The 18,882-nt window shown below is 40.1% G+C and overlaps 1 protein-coding gene across 1 annotated transcript; it reads right to left on the bottom strand.

The window, feature by feature from the left end:
- Positions 1 to 6,765: 6,765 nt before the first annotated feature.
- nt5dc3 (5'-nucleotidase domain containing 3) lies at positions 6,766 to 15,712 on the bottom strand. The gene is made up of 14 exons (XM_031755722.2): positions 15,302 to 15,712; positions 13,990 to 14,174; positions 13,460 to 13,534; positions 13,310 to 13,365; positions 13,113 to 13,203; positions 12,894 to 13,031; positions 12,023 to 12,083; positions 11,764 to 11,866; positions 11,157 to 11,258; positions 10,932 to 11,013; positions 10,744 to 10,830; positions 8,316 to 8,456; positions 8,121 to 8,185; positions 6,766 to 8,013 (listed from the first exon to the last, which is right to left on the bottom strand). The coding sequence occupies exons 1-14, from the start codon at positions 15,597 to 15,599 to the stop codon at positions 7,752 to 7,754; spliced, it is 1,746 nt and encodes a 581-aa protein (XP_031611582.1). The 5' UTR covers positions 15,600 to 15,712; the 3' UTR covers positions 6,766 to 7,751.
- Between the last annotated feature and the right edge of the window lie 3,170 nt (positions 15,713 to 18,882).

Genomic DNA, 18,882 nt, shown 5'->3' with positions numbered 1-18,882 from the left:
GAGCGTAGAATCCAATGATGACACCAAAGCACGCTGCCCACAGTGGGAATAGCATGTAAAGCCCAAATTTGTCATAAGAGAATAACGTTTCTCTCTGTTGTCGTTGGCATTTCACGTGCAAAGGTGAGTCCCTCAAAAATATCACACAAAAAGCAGACACCAGAATAGCGAAGGTCCATGTGAGAGGAATCAGCGCCTTAATTCGCCTTTTCCTTTGACTGGCTTTGAAGGGCTGTGCAATGGCCTGGTATCTCTCTGCACTTATGCACGCCAGTGTTAACAACTGGATACAGCAGCTGAATGAAAAAGAGGCCATTTGTATATCACAGATGAAATTGTCCACTTGTCTGTTTCGATACACACTCACAACAATGGTTAAGAGAACCGGGCAATCGATTACACATCTCAGAAAGTCTATAACAGCCAGATTGACCACCAGCGCGTTATTGGAAGTTTGCAGGGACTTTTGCCGATACACCGCCAGTATGACAAAAACATTTGCCGCAGCCCCCACAACAGAAGTGCTGGAGAGAAGAAAGCTGTTCGCCAGCACAAATGCGATTTCAACGTATTCCTCCAAGGCTGTATTGTTCCCAGAGTCTAGTGCAGGTGTGGGCTCGCCTCTCATCTCTGGATTCAAAGAGCCAACATATTTAGTTCTTTATCATCACTCTTTCCACGCTGACCAAACGCACGTCAAGCCTGCGTCCCTTATCGCCACTGAATGAATAATATTAACTGGTAAACCTGTAGCTCAGACAATTTGCGCCAAAGAATCCGCCCTTTTCATTATCACTCGACAGCACCGGCGGGTCACCTGGGAGTCCTCAGTGTTCACATTCATTAAAAGCTCTGCAGTGTATTCACAGCAGAGACAACTGGGGGAAAACGTTGGCTGTTAATTAAATAGCAATTACGTCACCATTGTCTCATTCCTGATATAACTGAAAAAAAAAAAAAAAGCCAGGCAGGGGTTCAAATCTATAATGCGGTGATGATGACGGTATGGCACTGTAATGCACAGGATACTGTACGCATATGTGCGAACTGAACAGCTGTCCGTGTCATTTAATACAGTGCACCACAAAGGTTAAAAGCTTTGCATTAAGCATGCCAGATGGATGACTTGGGAGTTCTTGAATTGGCTCAGGATATAAAGCGAGCAATGCTGCAGGATTATTGCACGACACTGTGTAATCCTGTTTGGAGATAAAGTGTGAAATGCTCTTTGCTTCAAATATGCAAGCTATGGACTACACCAAATCTGGGATTAGATTAATATATAATGCATTTTGCGTTTGATCATCTAACATATTAGGCTGATCAAATATCTCCCAGTAACATATGGAATAAAATCAGAAGTTCTGGAAAAGAAAAAACTCAGTTATCGCACATCTGACAATATCTGGACGCCAAAGACAATGTGCAGCTTATAACGACAAGATAAAAGATCAAAAACACTTTATTTCGAAGCAGATAACCATCTGCAATATTTACAGCGCACCAAACAGGTGGGTGGGAACAATATGAGCGAGAGAGTGAAACAGATTCACACTAATATAACAAAGCTTACATACAGACAAAAAAAAGACCATGTAAAATGTTCTAGCAGAGCACTAAACAATTACCTGAAAGATATCACTCAGCTGTGCACAGTGTAATGTGATGTAATGTGACGTGTAGATTTAATTTAAAAATACTGCTACAGTTTTATAACTACAGTGCGCCAAAGGGGGAAGCTAGCTCTTTCTCAGTGCTGGTGGCTGCTCCTGAAGCCCGAGACTGAGTGGCTGGATTTCATTGATTAGGACCACTGAGAAACTGATCTGCTGCTCACAGATGGAGCAGTCCAGCTGCTCAAAGCTGAAGTTTGACTTGACACATAGTAATTTTATGAGTAAAACTAATGATGGATTGTTACAGTGACTGATTTAAATTAATTATCCTGTTTGTTAGCACCAACTCAACAGTGAAAAAAAATTCTCCTCAACTGGGTGCTTTTACTCCATCGTTAATCAGCAATGCATTTTTTCTCTTCGTGACTGCTCGTTGCTTCAGGAACGTGCCACGTGGGACACGATGTCCTGCCTTTGAATCAGACCCAGAGATGTTATTATGTTACCCTTCTCTGAACCGTCTAATGCCCCTTTGAACTGTCTACACAGATGAAAAAGCACAAAATAATACAAATGAAAAATTGCCAGACCACAGAGCAGGCTAACCAAGTAAAATGAAAGTCTTTTACTGCCTGACTGACTACTCATTGTTAAAACATGCACAAGGTGAGCTGTGCAGCAAGCTTGCTTAACAAGTGCACCGAAATTTCTCATGTTTTCCTAATGCGATTTTGTGGGTAGAGAAAAACTGATTTAAGCATATTATTCTTCCTTTGCTATTTCCCTAGAATAAAAAATAATAATTTTACCGAGTACATTGTGTATTCACAAAGGCGCTCGACAAAGAAATAATGCCTATATAGGCTACACTGGAGCAATGTTTTTGTGCAGCAGACGTTTGGAAAGTGTGAGAGTTGGGAAAAGGCAGGACTTATTGCATAATCCAAAAACAAATAAAATTATTTGACCAAGCTGTCAGTATTGATTAGACCACGGAGCTGGCTACTGTTGACTTTAATTCAATTTTTTTTGTTGTTGTTGCATAATGCTATCACACAGGAGGATGCTGTGCTGTATAGCTTCCATAAAAACACATCACTTGTTCCCAGAACAGTCCTCCTAATGTAAAAAGGGTCACACAGTCTACTATATGCGTGAATTAACAATTCATTACCTAACAGTTCGACAATATTAGGAAAAAAATAGGAAATGCTTGCTTATATGGGTAGAAAAAGTTCCACTGCATTTAATTTATGCAAAAAAAAAAAGAGTCTTTCTCTGCAGTCTGGGTGTGTTTAACCATCTCAGTGTGGTTAAAAATGGAAAGAAATTGTTTTATGTAGTGTTTTTCTGTTTGTTATGTATCTCCTTTAATTCATAAGCAAAAATCATTACTGGTTTTGTTAGTAAAATGTTACAGAATAAAAGAAGAGACTACAAAATAGCCATGCAATATAATATTCTAGTCACGAAAAGAAATTTAAAACAAAAAAATAAAATAACATTTACATTGTATCGGGTTGCATTACAGCATTTTCTTATTATTATTTATTAAGTTTCCTGTTTTTTGTCCAACCTTCTGAATATCCCTGTCAGCCTCTGAGCTGATTCTGTTCTCTAACAACGTTGGATACCTCTGTGACAGACTCGAGTCTGTAGGTGTCCTGGTCTGTCTTCTTGATGAGGCACCAGTAAACGCTGACAACCATGACAGCTTTTTTTTGTCACAGAGGCAACACCTTGCTGTGTGTGTTGACGCTCCTGCCAAAGGAGGACAGCCAGCTCCCCTTGTTCACAGAGTGCATGCGGATGCTGACACTGGTGGACCCATGAGGAATGTAACGGCCGCAAGACAGCACCTCCAGAGCACAATCACGGAACTGGTAGAAAAAAAAAATAACCCAAGAACAAGAACTGTCAAGAAATATATGAGCAATAATTTCACAAACAGTGTTTCTTCAATCTTTGTTCACAATCAAGATTTTATCTCAGTTCTACAGCACCTGTGTGCTTTTACCTGTTTGTTGGAAAGGAAGTAGATGATGGGGTTGTAGACTGGACTCGTCTTGGCAAAGTACATTGGCATGGTGGCAACCAGAGGAGGAATGTGCAGCTCTGGATCTATAACTACCACCAATGACAATGCTGTGTAGGGCAGCCAGCAGGCAAAAAATGCTACTACCATGGCCAACACCATACTGATGGCATGATCATTCTCTTTCTGGCTGGAACGCCCACCTTGTAGCTCCACACTCCTGTTCAGCTAGAAGAGAGCAAAGTTGGGCCACATTAAAAGCTAATTACTTGTTTTACTATGCATGCGGTAGACTGCAAGCTAACATGGATAGATGCATGAATTTTAAATGTTGCTTAAATGGCGTAATGAATAAGCAAAAGCTATTACACACCCACCTTATTCATGGATGTCAGCAGTTTAAAGTAGCAGTAGATGATGATTGCAACTGGAATAATGAAGCAGAGGAGTGTGTAGAAAATGAGATAGCTGTAGTTGCTCCATGATCTCTCTTCCCAGGCCAGTGAGCAGGATGTCTGGACCCCCTCAGGTCCGTAGGAGCTCCAGCCAAATAATGGCGCCACAGCCCAAAACAAGCAGAAGATCCAGACAAACAGCAAGCCAAAGATGCTTCTCCGTATGCTCAGCTTTAAACCAACTTTTGGCTTGCATACCACATTGTATCGCTCATAGGCAAGAAGAGTAAGAGTGCAGAGAGACACCAAACCTAGACAAGACAACAACAACAAAAAAAACCCAACATAACTGACATTTAGACAGTTCAAGGCATACTTGGATTTCTTTTCTTTTATAGAGTTATCAACTCCAATGATTTTTGAGTATGCTCGGGTGTCATGAAGAAGATATCTGATAAATCTGACACGTGACTAAACTCTATATACAAAGAAAACATTAATAAAACACATATACTCTATAAACTATCAAAGCCAAATTAAAGGAAGAAACAAAAGTCATTTATTTAAATGTTAAAAAAGATGCTCCAAAAATTTAAGATTTTCTAATGTTTCTTGGTTCCCAGGATATTTAAAAGTAGAATGGGAAGCAGAGCCTTCAGCTTTCAGGCCCCTCCCTGAGCCTGGTTCTTCTGGAGGTTTCTTCCTGTTAAAATTGAGTTTTTCCTTTCCACTGTCGCCAAATGCTTGTTCATACGGACAATTTTCTCTCTGTTATTGTAGGGTCTTTACCTTACAACATGAAGCTCCCTGGGCAACTATTGTTGTGATTTGGCACTGTATAAATAAAACTTAATTTTCTAGAAATCTAAAGCATTAGTAATTTTAATTAGTATGTCTCACTGTGACAGAATGACAATGGCAACTGTATTCATACAGCACATTTTATTATGTGTAAACTCCATGTGCTTAACAGAAGAAACAAACATATAAACTTCTGTGTGTAGGTCTGTTTGAACAAAAAAGGTTTTGAGTCTATTTTTGAATGTTGTCACAGATGTAACTGATCTCAGGTCAGCAGGCAGCTTGTTCCAAAGAGCAGGACAACAGTATCTAAAGGAAGCACCATCAGCATACTTGGATCTGATTCTAGGAACGTCAAGATCTACACCTGATCACCCGAGAGGTCTGACTCGGTCGTAAACAGTGAGCAAATCAGAGATGTACTGGGGGTGTTCAAACCATTGAAAGCTTTGTGACCTCTTAAAAAAATGTAAAAGGTGATTCCATACTGTACTGGGAGCCAGTGCAGTGCCTTCAGTAGTGGGGTATCATTGTCCTTCATACCTGTAAGAATTCTGGTTGCTGCATTTTTAATGAGTTGAAGTAATTCTACTGATGATTTGGAGTGTCCTGAAAACACAGCGTTATAATATTCGAACATCCTTGATATGACAGCATGAACCAATTTCTCAAAGTCAGTTTGAGATAAGAATTTTCCAACTTTTAATATATTTTTGAGTGATAGAAAGCAGTTCTGGTTAAATGAGTAATTATCAAAACTGAGATCACTGTCCAAAATAATGCAAAGGTTCCTGACTTGCTCACTGTGTTTCAGAGACAGGGATAACAAATATGAAACTATATGTATGTATTTCTTTCTTGTCCCTGTTCAGTTGTAAGAAGTTTCAAGACATCCGGCAATCAATGCAGCTCATCAGTGTGAGAACAGAATTTAGATCATCAGAGTAAAATGATAGATACAACTTAGTGTCATTTGCATAAGAATGGTAGAATATATTGTGATTTTATGGACCAAAGACAGTAAGACAGACAGAAAGTCTGAACTCCAGAAACACACACACACACACACAAACACAGCATATAACAACTAAACTTACCAAAGTAATTGACTGAAAATCCCTGAAACACGCAGGCTGTGTGTCCAATAAAATAGGAGCCTTGGTAGTTTGTGATGGTGACCACCAGGGAGCCACAAAGGCCTATCATGAGGTCAGACACGGCGAGGCTGAGGATCAAAACGTTCATTGGCTGTAGGAGAGCTGAATTCCTCAGCATTACGGCTATGACCAGACTGTTGTTAAACACTGATAGCACCGTGTTGATGAACATGAGGAAAGAAAGGATGCTGTAGCCCACGCGAGGGAAGATTGTTGGTGGCACGGTCACCACCTCAGTTTGGATGGAAGGGAATGGAGAGCTGGAGCTCAGAGGTGTGCTGTTGGTGTCCATGGTGCCCAAACTATCCAGCCTTAATGAAGCATCTATGAGGTCAGGGACTGAACCCCCAGATACTCGCTCCTCAGCTCAGGAGCCAGTGTCATTGGTTTGATCATTTTTGATCCCTGTCAAAGCACTAGGCTTTTTTTTTTCTTTCTAAGATCCCAGAGCCTGCACCTGCCTGACAGTTAAAGCCCCAGATGCAATATGGTAAATTAGTCAGTAACACGATTTGGGTGGGGGATTAATCCCAATAAACCCTCTGCTATAACTGTAATTAGAAACTTGAGTGGTTATTAACACTGGTGCAATTAGTCCTGAAAATTAAATTTTAACTATGAAACCTTTTGTTGTTTGTATACGTAATAATACCAATAACATAAGCAAAGAATGAATGGATTACTCATTCATTAAACACACATCTGCTAATTAAGTCGGCAGATCAGATCATGCCCTTTTAAATGATGACATAATCACTGGGTTAGGATCAGGCCATTTCCAGTTTAATAAATAATGAAATAAACCGTAGTAAACACTTCATAAACACATCATTTAAACTACAGACACAGACTATGAGGTCATGGTTGTGGCCACTGTAATTTTCCCTTTGATATTCCTTTTTTAATATTATATTTAAAAACTCCAGCATATATATAAAATATAGCCACGGTTACAGCACAAAACATTTCACTCATCTCCTACAAAAGTGTCAAACCTAACAAACCCAAAACGCAGCTTCCTTCACACATCAAAAAGCAACATTCATGCTAAATATAGCGATGATGTTCTATTTTTTTTCTCCTGAGAAAATTGAACATTTCTCATGTGCTAAAATGAGACATACAGGCTGTGCTGTGCGAGAATTCCTAAAACTATTAAACGTCTCAGAACATCAAAGTGCAGTTTGCTTGACAATGTGCAGCAAATAATGACATCAACGGAGATTGTGGCTGGCAAATGTTTTTCTGAAAAAGCTAATTGCAATAAGTTATATCAGGGTGTTGCAAAAAAATACTGCAGTAACGTAAACAAAGGGATTAAGGCAACGCAGTCTGTAATGTAACTGTAAATATCCATTACACCTACAGATGCAAAGGACAAAAAAGGCATAGATGATTTGTGTGCAATTCACAGCTCGAAATAGGAGAAAAGAAACATGGTGCGTGACTGCCCCCTGTTGTTTATACTGCATTAAATCATCTATTTGTTTAATTAAACAATTCTGTCAAACACAAACTACTCATCTTAAGACTTGTTGTTTTACAAGGACATAAATTACTAATTTAAAGCACAAATTTCATAAACAGTTTACATCAATTGTTACCATTGGAGCTCACTTCAAAAGGTGGCATGCCTCTCTAAAATACAGTAACTCAAAACTGAAAAAAAGAAAATTAAATAAATGAATGAATGATTGAGATCATTCAGCCTCTGTGTTTGCTTTTTACTGTGGTTTTCTGTTGCTAATCACACTCTGCTTTGGTCCTGTGGAGCTGGAGAGGAGACACCTAAGCCGGTAGAACCGTGCTCAGGCCAGTAGGGGGCTTCGTGCTGCAGAGGAGTACGGCGAGGGAAAAAGGTGTGCTGGAAGTCGTAGTTGAGCAGGCAGCTGATGGAGGCCATGTAGATGTCAGCGAAGCGCGAAAGTCGGCGTGAGAAGTAGGTGGGGTTGTGGTATGTTCGAAAGAGACTTCCAAACTGAGCATTGAAGATGTCCTTGGTCTGAGGCCTGTAATGTATGAAAACACAACCATCGAGATATGGTTAGATCGATTCCTCAATATCTCTATAAATGATCCAAAACGGTTTTAGATAAATAAAACATTTTGTTATTACTTCATGGCTTCTCTTTCTTTGATCCACTCCTCGACCACAGCTCGAGATGTTGGATCCCTGTGCACCTGTTAGAGAGCAGTGCATAAATGTGAACCAAAAAAACCTTAAGAATGAAATTAAAGTTTAAAAAGTACAATAACAATAATAATAAAAATAAAAGACTAAGAGGAGTGGATGATATACTAGGTTTCTGACCTGCATCTGTTCAATAAGTCCAGTCAGTGACTGTAACCAGGTCATCATGTGGACGTACTCTGGAGTATTCATGATCTTAATCTCCTTCCTCAGCTCAGGAATGATGGCACCCGTCCTCCAGCCATGTTTCAGTGTTAGATCCTGTTGAACAAAAGATCAGTAGATCCATCTTGATAATCATGATAGGCCAATAATTTAGAAATATACTCCTTCAGTCTGCGGTTTGAGCCGTGAATCTTTAGTACATGGTATGGAGGAAATAAATCATTAAACAATAATAAACACAGAACACACAGTGTTTCAATACTTAGTAAGTATAAGTAAAGACAGATAACCAGAACAAAACTATAACAATTTCATCTGCTAGTTAAGAGCAACATGACACAGACCTCTGAAAATGCCATCTGCAACACATCCAAAGTGGGAACATGTTTTGGACTTGAGTAATTAAAATGAGGAAACTCAGAAATGTTTCTGCTCTGTGCCCACTTGCAGCAATGAGCTCATTCCACAGCCAGACAGCCTGAGTGTAAGCTGTGACTAGTGTAAACTACAAAATGCCAGCTTCCATCTCTCCAAACAAGCAAGACGACGTAATTGACTCCTGGCTGCCTGCCACCTGCAAGGCATCATGCCAGCGATATAAAATCTACCTCTCATTATCAGCTTTTACTGCTAATCAAGCTTATACATATATGTAACCTGCTTTGTCCAAGCTGTTGCCAGTTCCTGAGTTACAGGCATAAAAAGATAAAGAGTGGTGATGTGCTGTGCTACTCATTACTGAATTTCCCGGAGGAACCTACCCGAGGGATTAATAAAGTTCTGTCTCTCTATCTCTCCATCTATCTATCATTACGGCAGGTGTGACATACGAACTTAAATGAGCACTTTTTTGAAAACACATCAAATATCTATACTGATACGTACTGGGTAATGTGTTAGGAATGAAAGGAAGCCGGATCGTTTGATGAAAATCAAAATGATCAATCTACACTCAGTGGTTTGTATGGTGCCCACGTGGTTACATGCATGCCTGACAACGTCGGGCCATGCTTCTAATGAGACAACGGTTGGGGAATCTCCCAGATCTGAACGAGGGCATTACTGAACTCCTGGACAGTTGAGGTTCAATCTGACTGCGTTGGATGGACTAAAACATAATGTCCCAGAGGTGTTCTGCTGGATTTAGATCAGCCGAACATTGAGGTCAGTCAGTGGTATCAATTATGTCATCCTCCAGGAAATGCCTGCATACTCTCACACATGAGACATTGTCATGTACCAGGAGGAACCCAGGAACCACTGCATCAGAGTAGGTTCTCACAATGGGTCCAGGGATTTCATCCCAATAGCTAATGGGAATCATGATGCCGTTGGCTAGCCTGTAGAGGTCTGTCCCTGCCTCCATGGATACACCTCCCCAGACCTCACTGACCCACTACCAAACCAGTCATGCCAAACAATATTAGAGGCAACATAATGTTCTCCACAATTATAAAGCCCAAACCAGACCCTTTTCTGTCTGTCAGGTGCTCAGGGTGAACCTGCTCTCATCTGTGAAAAGCACAGGGTGCCGTTCTGGTATTCTATGGCAAATGCCAACTGGGCCCTCAAGCCACTCTCATGAAGTCTGTTTCTACTTGTCTGGTCAAATTCACACCAATGGCCTGCTGGAGGTCATTTTGCAGCTCTGGCATTCTCATCCTGTTCCTCTGTATCTGCTCTTTTGTACAAAAACAGATCTACAGCCCTGTCTGGCCCTCTTAGAGTAACTGCCTGTCTCCTGGAATCTCCTCCATGCTCCTGAGACTGTGCTGGGAGACACAGTAAACCTTATGGAAATTGCATGTATGACTGGAGGACTTGGAGGGGAAGGAGGAGGAGTGGGACTACAGCAAAACTAATGAAAAAACAAAATATGAGGAGGGAAAAAAAATCTCAGTGGCCTCCACCTGTAATACCATTCCTGTTTTGGGGGTAGATTCATTGTTGCCCCACTAGTGCACCTGTTAATTTAATTAACATGAAAGCAGCTAAAACCTATTAACAACCCCCTCTGCTACTTAACTGACCAGATCAATATCCCAGAAGTTTAACTGACCTGATGCTATGCTCTTATTAAAAAGTCTTCCTTTAATTTATCAGCCAAACCCACTGCAGTGTCTAAGTAACTAGGCTTGAGTGCATTTAGTTGTATATTTCACACCCTTTTGTCTTCTTCCAGAACAGGTAAGACCTAGATTGTTGTAAAGAATAATCCAGCCTGAGGCCTTTGAGTTCTGGGAAAACACACTAAATGGATCATTATCAAAGCACTGCATGGTCAAAGCAGGGTTCCACTCTTTGTTTGTATTCATAGTATAATTATTTTAACACTACAGGCCTTGGTGTAGTTTTAAAGCGTTGTTATAAATATGCAACTTACTGCCAAGTCGCTGTAGATGTGATCTCCAAAGTAGAGTACTTTGGATCCTCTCCAGCCGGTCAGCCTGAGGAATTCATAAAGGTTTCCCTGAATACCAAAGTCATACATAAAAAAGAAAAATTAACCATTTGTTTCATCGTGCAGTGTATCCAGTGGAATTTATTAGAACTGTTAAATGGGCACAGTACCTGTTTATAGATCTGCCCTTTTTCCAGCCTGTGAATTCTGTCCCACAGCAACACGCCTTTGTCTGTTACTCGCCTGAAAGGTCTAGGACAAAACGCCAAATTGGACATTTAGTAAAACGATGCACATTTTTATACAAAGAACAACACAATGTAGCCATACTGGCATGTGTTATTGAAGTCCCCTAAAACATAACATGAAGATAGTATGAGAAGCATATTACTTACTTCCTCCTGTCATTAAAGAAACTAGGTTTATCAGCTTGAACAATGACAACATCAAACAAGTCCCTCCAGTCTTTTCCTACGATGTAGTTCATTCCTCGATCCCTGCATAACAATGGAGGACAGTCAAATCAAAACCCTTCTGGGCACAACTTAGATTGTCTGTTAATTCAAATATCAATATCTCAATACATCTCAATATCTCATTTTACCATTTACACATTTACTAACACAGTTACGAAGCCCGTTCTTCGAATTACAACATTAATAAAAACATGAGATCTTGCACACTGTAGCGCACATCAGGCCCATCCTGATAACTCAGTGTAACAAAATATTATATCAAAGACATAATTTCAGTGATTTTTCAACCTTTCGAGGTTGGATACGCACAAGCTTGTTATATTTCTGGAAAAAAAAGACACTTCAAAAGGCTTCACAGTGAATGATTTACAATGAATTACAAACACCAGCCTGCTGATGTGTGTTTGCCCATCCATAAAACTTGGGGCATTATAAAGCGGCACCAATTAAACATTAGTACACCAATACACGATGTTTTTAATTAATCACGTCAACAAACACTTGCACTCTGTTTGCTCTCACTTACACAAAGTCAAAAGGGCTATTGGTAATGAGGAACATCTTTTTTCCTTGCGCTGACAGCTTCTTCAGCACAGCGTGGCTTTGCTCACCATAGCAAATGTACTTCTCTGAAAAGAGAGAGGGGGAAAAGAAACCCTATGCTTTTAATTGTAAATCACAGCTTCATTAAGCCTAAATTATGTTTTTATTTCTTCTATTCAGATGTGGCCATATCATTTCTTTCATTAGTTCAAACTAAGTAATATAAATCAAAGTAAAATTACCAATATCCGCCTCCACAGCTCGGTACATTATGCCCTTGACGTGAACATCTCTAATAGCTTCCTGTGAAGAGAAGTAAACAGCCCTTAGCCACAAGTTATAACTTCAGCGACGCTAGGTTAACATTCAGGTCCAATAGCAACTTTGCTGTGAATATAAACAGTTGACTTAGAAGCACAAAGCAAGTGCATCTGTGAATACAAATGAATATGAAGAAAGAAAGCCCCAGAGTTTAGTTTCTTTGGTGACACACTGAGAAAGTGTTTGAATCAATGAGTGTGCGAGTAAACTTTCCCCTGAAATCCTGATCCCCTCAGGGAAAACTTGGGATGTTTAACATCTACAAAGATTGTTTGATGCACAAAAGAAGTAAAAAATAATAAAATGGGCTTGAAAGTAATTAAAAAATGGAGGAGGGGGGTGTCCTTGAGAAAACATGAGAAGCATTAGCGGAACAGAGAGTAAGTGTGAGCGCTTTTAAAGACAGCGATCTGACAAATACCCTACAGTGTGACACAGAACTGAGAGGTCCACCATGACAGTTGGCCTCAAAGGGAGAACGCAGATCTGATTTTTCGCCGGTCTCCCTGTGAAGTCGTGGAGCCACCAGAGAACAGACGCACATGGCTGCAAGCGAGCGTGCTTGACTAAAATTAGACATTGCTTTTCAGATCTAAAAATAAGATGGAACCGAATGGCTGGAGTACCACAGCGCTCCCTGGAAACATGTAAATACAGTTACAGTCATGAACATGTGGCTGGATTTATTATAATCACACACACACTGGCCTTTTGGGAGATCCAATCAGGAAAAAGAGAGTGCTGTTAAATCATTACAATAAAACAAGGTACAGCGATAACGAGACAGCTGACCTTTACGTCTTTGTAGAGATGGACTGGCTCATAGTCGATGTTGTGCCTCATGAAGAAGTCGTTGACACATGATAGAAGGGTCATCTCAGGCAGGGAGAATATGTCCATGAACTGTTTCATCGTATGGCCATGTGAACTCTGCAGGGAAGTCATTATCATAATTATTATGTTTGTTTCTGTATCTGTGTGGAGACATGACAGTGTGGAAGTGCTGATCACCTTGCCATAGAAGTCACTCATGATCTCCAGAGGAACATGGCAGCCTTCATACATGGCAATTACTTCTTCGTCAGGAACTGGATGAAGACCTCTGAATCAAAAACATTAAACAATGTAAATTCCTAAACAGCATGTCATTTGTATCATCACATAAATGGTCACTACTCAGGCATGGAATTAACAAAGTGCACAGATACCTGTATACAGTTCCCAACTGGATATAGTGAAAAGCATCTATCTTCATCAGTAATGCCTAAAAATGATTAAATATAATCATCATACCGATGGTCCTCACATTGATCTTGGATTGTCTAAACAGTTTAAGACAATGGAAGCTCCACTCTCACCTTTTGGACGTCATAGTGAAGTCCTCTTACAGCAAAATTTGGAATGTATTCGTACTTTCGCAGACCCTCTGGATACTTTAAAAAAACAAAGGTTTACATTTAGTGACAAGAAAAGCATTAGGTTTACTTAAAACCAATGAGCAACATAAATCACCCACAAAGGTAAATGTACTTTTGCAAGTAGATGGAGCTTAAACAGGGCTGTAGCTTCGTTTAAACCTTAGCCCACTGACAACCTTTAAGAATCTGTTACATAAATTAACTTGTTTTGTTTTTAGCCAATGCACAACAACCGCCGCCTCAAGACGCTCTGGATTGTTTGGTAAAGACCCTAAACCCAAACAATCAGATGACCCGTACGAGCAAGCATTTGGTGACAGTGGGAAGGAAAAACTAAATTTTCAAAGGAAGAAGCCTCTGACAGAAGCGGGCTCAGGGAGGGGTGGCCATGTGTGGGCAACCGGTTGTGGTTGAGCGGAGGGGTGACTTAATCGGTAGTGTCAGGTTGTAGAATCATTCACAACACACACCCGGTGGTTAGTGACGAGGATGTCCCGCGCTATGTTGAAGATGAGAGTGTGGAGATGGCTGGAGTAGAATGCCAGAGTGTAGTCATAGTCGAACCCGTAGATCTCTATGTCTCGCAGGCTCATCTCATTGTTGGCAAAAATAGTGTCTGGGTCGACAGAGTTGGCAGTTATAACGGAGATCAGATCTGAGAAGAAAAATAAAAACACAAGAGCTTTGTTCAGCTTATTTGAATTCAGAAATATATACAATAATACAGACAAAGAATGTATCTGTATATATCCTACCTCTTTTGTAACAAGTGGGCCAATCTCAGCAAAACTTTGCACAGACACATGGACAGCAATTATTAACATCTGTGTTTTTAAAAAATATTTAAATTATTAAATTAAATTATTGCATTTTTGTATATATCTCATCTATAGTTAATAAGTATATTGCCTATATTGACTGTCACATCTATTTTACTTATAGCATTATTAAAATCATTTATAGTAATCGGAAGATTGGTGGTTTGATCCCTGGCTCCAGTCTGGTCAAGATACTAACCATCAAAGTGTGAATATAAGTTTTTGAGGATCTGAAATATGTAAGTGTGACAAATATGTAAAAACTAATACATTAGAAAGGGGGGGGGGGCATGCATTCATACAGCTCTTGATTCTATGCACCTAAAATATTTTATCTATCTCACATCCATGGCCAGTTTAGAAACACCAGCCTGACATGAATGTCTTTGGAATGTGGAAGGCAGCTAAAACATGTGGAGGAAACCCACACATTGATAGGGAGACCATGCAAACTCCACTCAGAGGGCCACAAACAGGGTTCAAACCAGGAAGCTTCTTACTGTGAGGCAACAGTGCTAATCGCACCAACTCCCAAGGTTACTCTCTCATTCAGGAGTGGACAAAAGGTGTGTAAAAGAACACCTCAGTCAAACATCAGCACAGTGTTGATTTAACCCTTCAATGTCAACTTCCCAACAAATTCTGACCTTTAAAAAAGATCAATAATCAGTGATGCAATAAATAAAAACATTCAGGTTTTAAGGTCCAGAAATGTAGACATTGGGGATTTGTTAGCATCAGTGAGACACAAATAAATTAAGTCACAGAGACAGGTACAACCTAATTTCCACATTTACAGTCTGCTGTCTGAGAGGCTATTAATATAGAGGAATGGTGAGATGTAGGGCATTAGTCAGCAGGAAACACAGGCCATAACAGAGTTATAAAGAAACAGCAGCTTTGTATTTAGGGCAGGGCTGTAACAATTAATGAGGAGCCGCCTCACTGTGAACAGTGACCATACCTCCAGTCTGTCTTTTGGTCTCATCGTAAACAGACCACAGCCTCTCTGTCGTGTTCTGACCGTCTAAGGAGCTGCTACAAACAGATGCTGCGCACTTTCCGGCTCTGGGCTGGTGGGAGAGTAGCTGACCGACTCCCTGGGACACCGCTCTGAAATTCCGCTTCCATAACCGAGACCTTACCGGGTGGTGGTGGTGGTGGTGGTGTAGCCCCTGTACGACATTACAGAAAATATTGGCCCTCTGCAGACAGTCCGTGTGTTTCAGAAGAGACAAGAGCGGCAAAGACCAGGGCGCCATAGCTTCGTTCAGAGCGTGGCGGACCGTGCGGAGGTCGCGGAGTACTCCCCAGCCGACTGCATGCACTAACGGGCTCACTCTGCAAAAACAGAAACTGTCGCTGTGTAGTTGCTCTTGCGTCACTTCCCTGTTTGGTAAGGTCACGACCAGCCAGCCAATCAGGAGCTCGTGCGTTTGACGTTCAGTGCCTCCCATAGCCTGAATATATTAATAATAATAATATGTATAAATGTATATAAGATGCATATTTTTAACACTTTATGCTCGCTCCTTACTGCCCTTGCATCATTTGGGATCACAGATAGGCTACACGTAGTAAATGTGTTATTACAGAGTAGAGATCCTGCAGTGTTCAAACCCACAGTATTGTCTCTAGCAATAAAAAAAAAAAAAGAATGCTAAATCAAACAGATTCAAACAGGAGCCACAAACATCAACCAGCAAATTCAGAACTCAACCTTTTGGGACATGCTCAGACTATCTATCTATCTATCTATCTATCTATCTATCTATCTATCTATCTATCTATCTATCTATCTATCCTTCCTTTCTTCCTTTTAGGGATGGGGATGAGGATTATCAGAAAGAGTGGTGTCTCTTTTAGCTTCTGCTTGTTACATTCAGATCATCTGCCCACGTGAACATGTGAACAAAATGAGCAAGCAGTAGAATAATATGCACATTTGTGGGAGAACCTTGCACCACTGTTTTTCTATCATTTGTGTTTGCTTTAATGTGCATATTTTATGTTAATAGCTAAATAGTGCCGCCTAGTGGATAAAGATTAGCGGTACACTCATTCGCTGTATGCTTGTACAGCATTACCAAGATGTGTTGGTGTAATAGTGTAGTTTTATAAGTCTGTTACTCACCGTCAACCCTTCTTTGCAGGTGTGTTGCACCCATAATTTCGGAAAGATCCACCACCCAAATCGATGAGGTCAGAGGTCAAATGTGACATAATATTTGGATGCAAACAATAATATGATACTTGAAATCCCCATGAGTATTCACTTATCATTTTTCAGGGTCTTAGGGCAAGAGGCAGGGTACACCCTGTCTAACACATAGACACAGACAACCATTTGCACTAACATTGACTCCCACATTCACACCTATGGGCAAGTTAGAGTTTTCAGTTAACCTATCCCCACTAAAAGCATGTCTTTGGACTGTGGGAGGAAGCTGGAGTACCCAGAGAGAACCCCTCAAGCATTCTGCCAGCAGGCATGGGTTCTTTTTGTGTGGAGAAAGAACCAGGCAGAATTGAACTCAGGACCTTCTTGCTGTAAGACAACAGTGCTAACCACTGTGCCGCCCCTGTATGTCTATATGTTGTCAACAAAAACAAATGCAGTTGCTCTATATCAGTTTGACCTTCGGAATAATCTACTGACCTTGAAGGAGAGGTCAGAGGTAAAATGTGAAATGACACAAATATTTTTGTCAATTTTTGACAAATTAATCCTTAAGCTGACCTTGAAGACCTTGGTGGATGTGAGCTACATTTTAATGGATTGTGAACATGACATCATCTACACCCCGACAAAGTTTTATCATAATTCATTCAAAACCTTTGGGGCTATCGTGTTTACAGACTGAAAGTATGACGTGCACATATGCATGCAAATGCTACTAAAACTTTCACCTCCTATGCAGAGGTGGAGGGAGGGCTCAAGACTTTTGATCAGTGCTACACCAAAAGTCATTCTTTCACCTCCAGATAGCTCACAATATAGCTATTAGGCTAATACAGTATGTGCTTCTTACTTTTTTAGCAGATGACATCACATCTATCTAATATTAGCTAGATGGACTAGCTACATAGCAGAAATTGTGAAATCCCATGTGAACAGATTTAGAGTCTTAGATCATTAGATACTCTGGGACTTTGTTAATTTTTCCAAATTCAAGGTTTATATCTAAAGACAACGAACATTGTCTTGTTCAGTTTGCTCTATATTAATGTAAGTGGGAAGCTATTCCTTAATTGATAACTTATCATTCGTCTCTGGGATGCTCTTACCAAACCAATCACATAATTAGTCTGCCTCATTAGTTGATACCAAAAAAGGAAAAGAAAATGCAAAATCTCTCAGTCCAAACATTTAACATTTTCAGATAGATATTAAGTATCTCACATACATATGTGAGCTTTTCAAATGAAAAGACTCTGCCTTTCATCAAAGTCATCCAAGGAAAGAATTCTGTGATCATCCACTTTATTTTGTGGTCTTTCAGGTCTTTTGGTTTTGCTGAACTTGCCAGTGTATTTCTTTTTAAGAAGGTATCAGTTCATTGATCTGGCCACTCCTGAAGGTTTTGCCATCTCTCTGATAGGTGTATTTGGGATTTAGTGTAATGATTGTTGTTGTTTTTTCACTTGCATCAATATCTCTTTGGAACTCTAATTGAGATTTCCAGTGAAAGTAACCAAATACAAGTTCAGCACTTGGAATGAACTGCAGATCTTTTATCTCCTTGATTTGTCATGGAGTAATGAGGGAACAGGCCTCACCTGGCCATGAAACTCCTGAAAATAGGGCACATTATGGACATTATGGACAATGCTGGGCATCCTCTGCACACGGCCATAAACAACCAGAGGAGTCTGTTCAGTGACAGGTTGCTTCTCCCAAAGACAAGAACCAACAGACTTAAAAACTCCTTTGTCCCACACGCCATCAAACTGTTTAACTCCTCTCTGGAGGGGAGAAGGAGGGGAAACAGGAGGACAAAGAAGGGGGGGACAACTAAGCTGTAGTGCCTTTTCACTGTGCAATACTTTTTGTTAATATCCAACGGTGCAATAGACTCCCAATACGTGAAATGTGCAATTCCCTTGTATTCTTATTCCTATTTATTCTATTAATCCCTTTTGTATACTCTGTATTTATATATGTGTATATATGGTATATTTCTGCTCACATTCTGTAACTTCTGTCGGTGCTGTGCTATTGGAAACCGAATTTCCCGGAGGAACCCACCCGAGAAATTAAAAAAGTTTTATCTAATCTAATCTAATCTAATCTAATCTAATCTAATCTAATCTAATCTAATCTACTATGTATAAAAAGTGCTGTAATTTCTAAACAGTGACTGCAAAGGGTTTGTTAAACACAGTGAATTAAAGCTGAAAGTGTGCACTTCAAGCACATATTGATTGTCTGATTTAGAATCCACTGTGGTTTCTAAATCAGACAATCAATCGTTGTGAACAGAGACAAAATCACAAAAACTGTGTGATTGTCCAAATAGTGACAGGCCTGCCCGCCTGAAGTTT

The sequence above is a fragment of the Oreochromis aureus genome, linkage group 7, assembly GCF_013358895.1.
Source record: "Oreochromis aureus strain Israel breed Guangdong linkage group 7, ZZ_aureus, whole genome shotgun sequence".
NCBI classification, from domain to species: domain Eukaryota; kingdom Metazoa; phylum Chordata; class Actinopteri; order Cichliformes; family Cichlidae; genus Oreochromis; species Oreochromis aureus.
The sequence above is the reverse complement of the archived record's forward strand: the minus strand, read 5'-3'. Positions and strand labels throughout refer to the sequence as shown.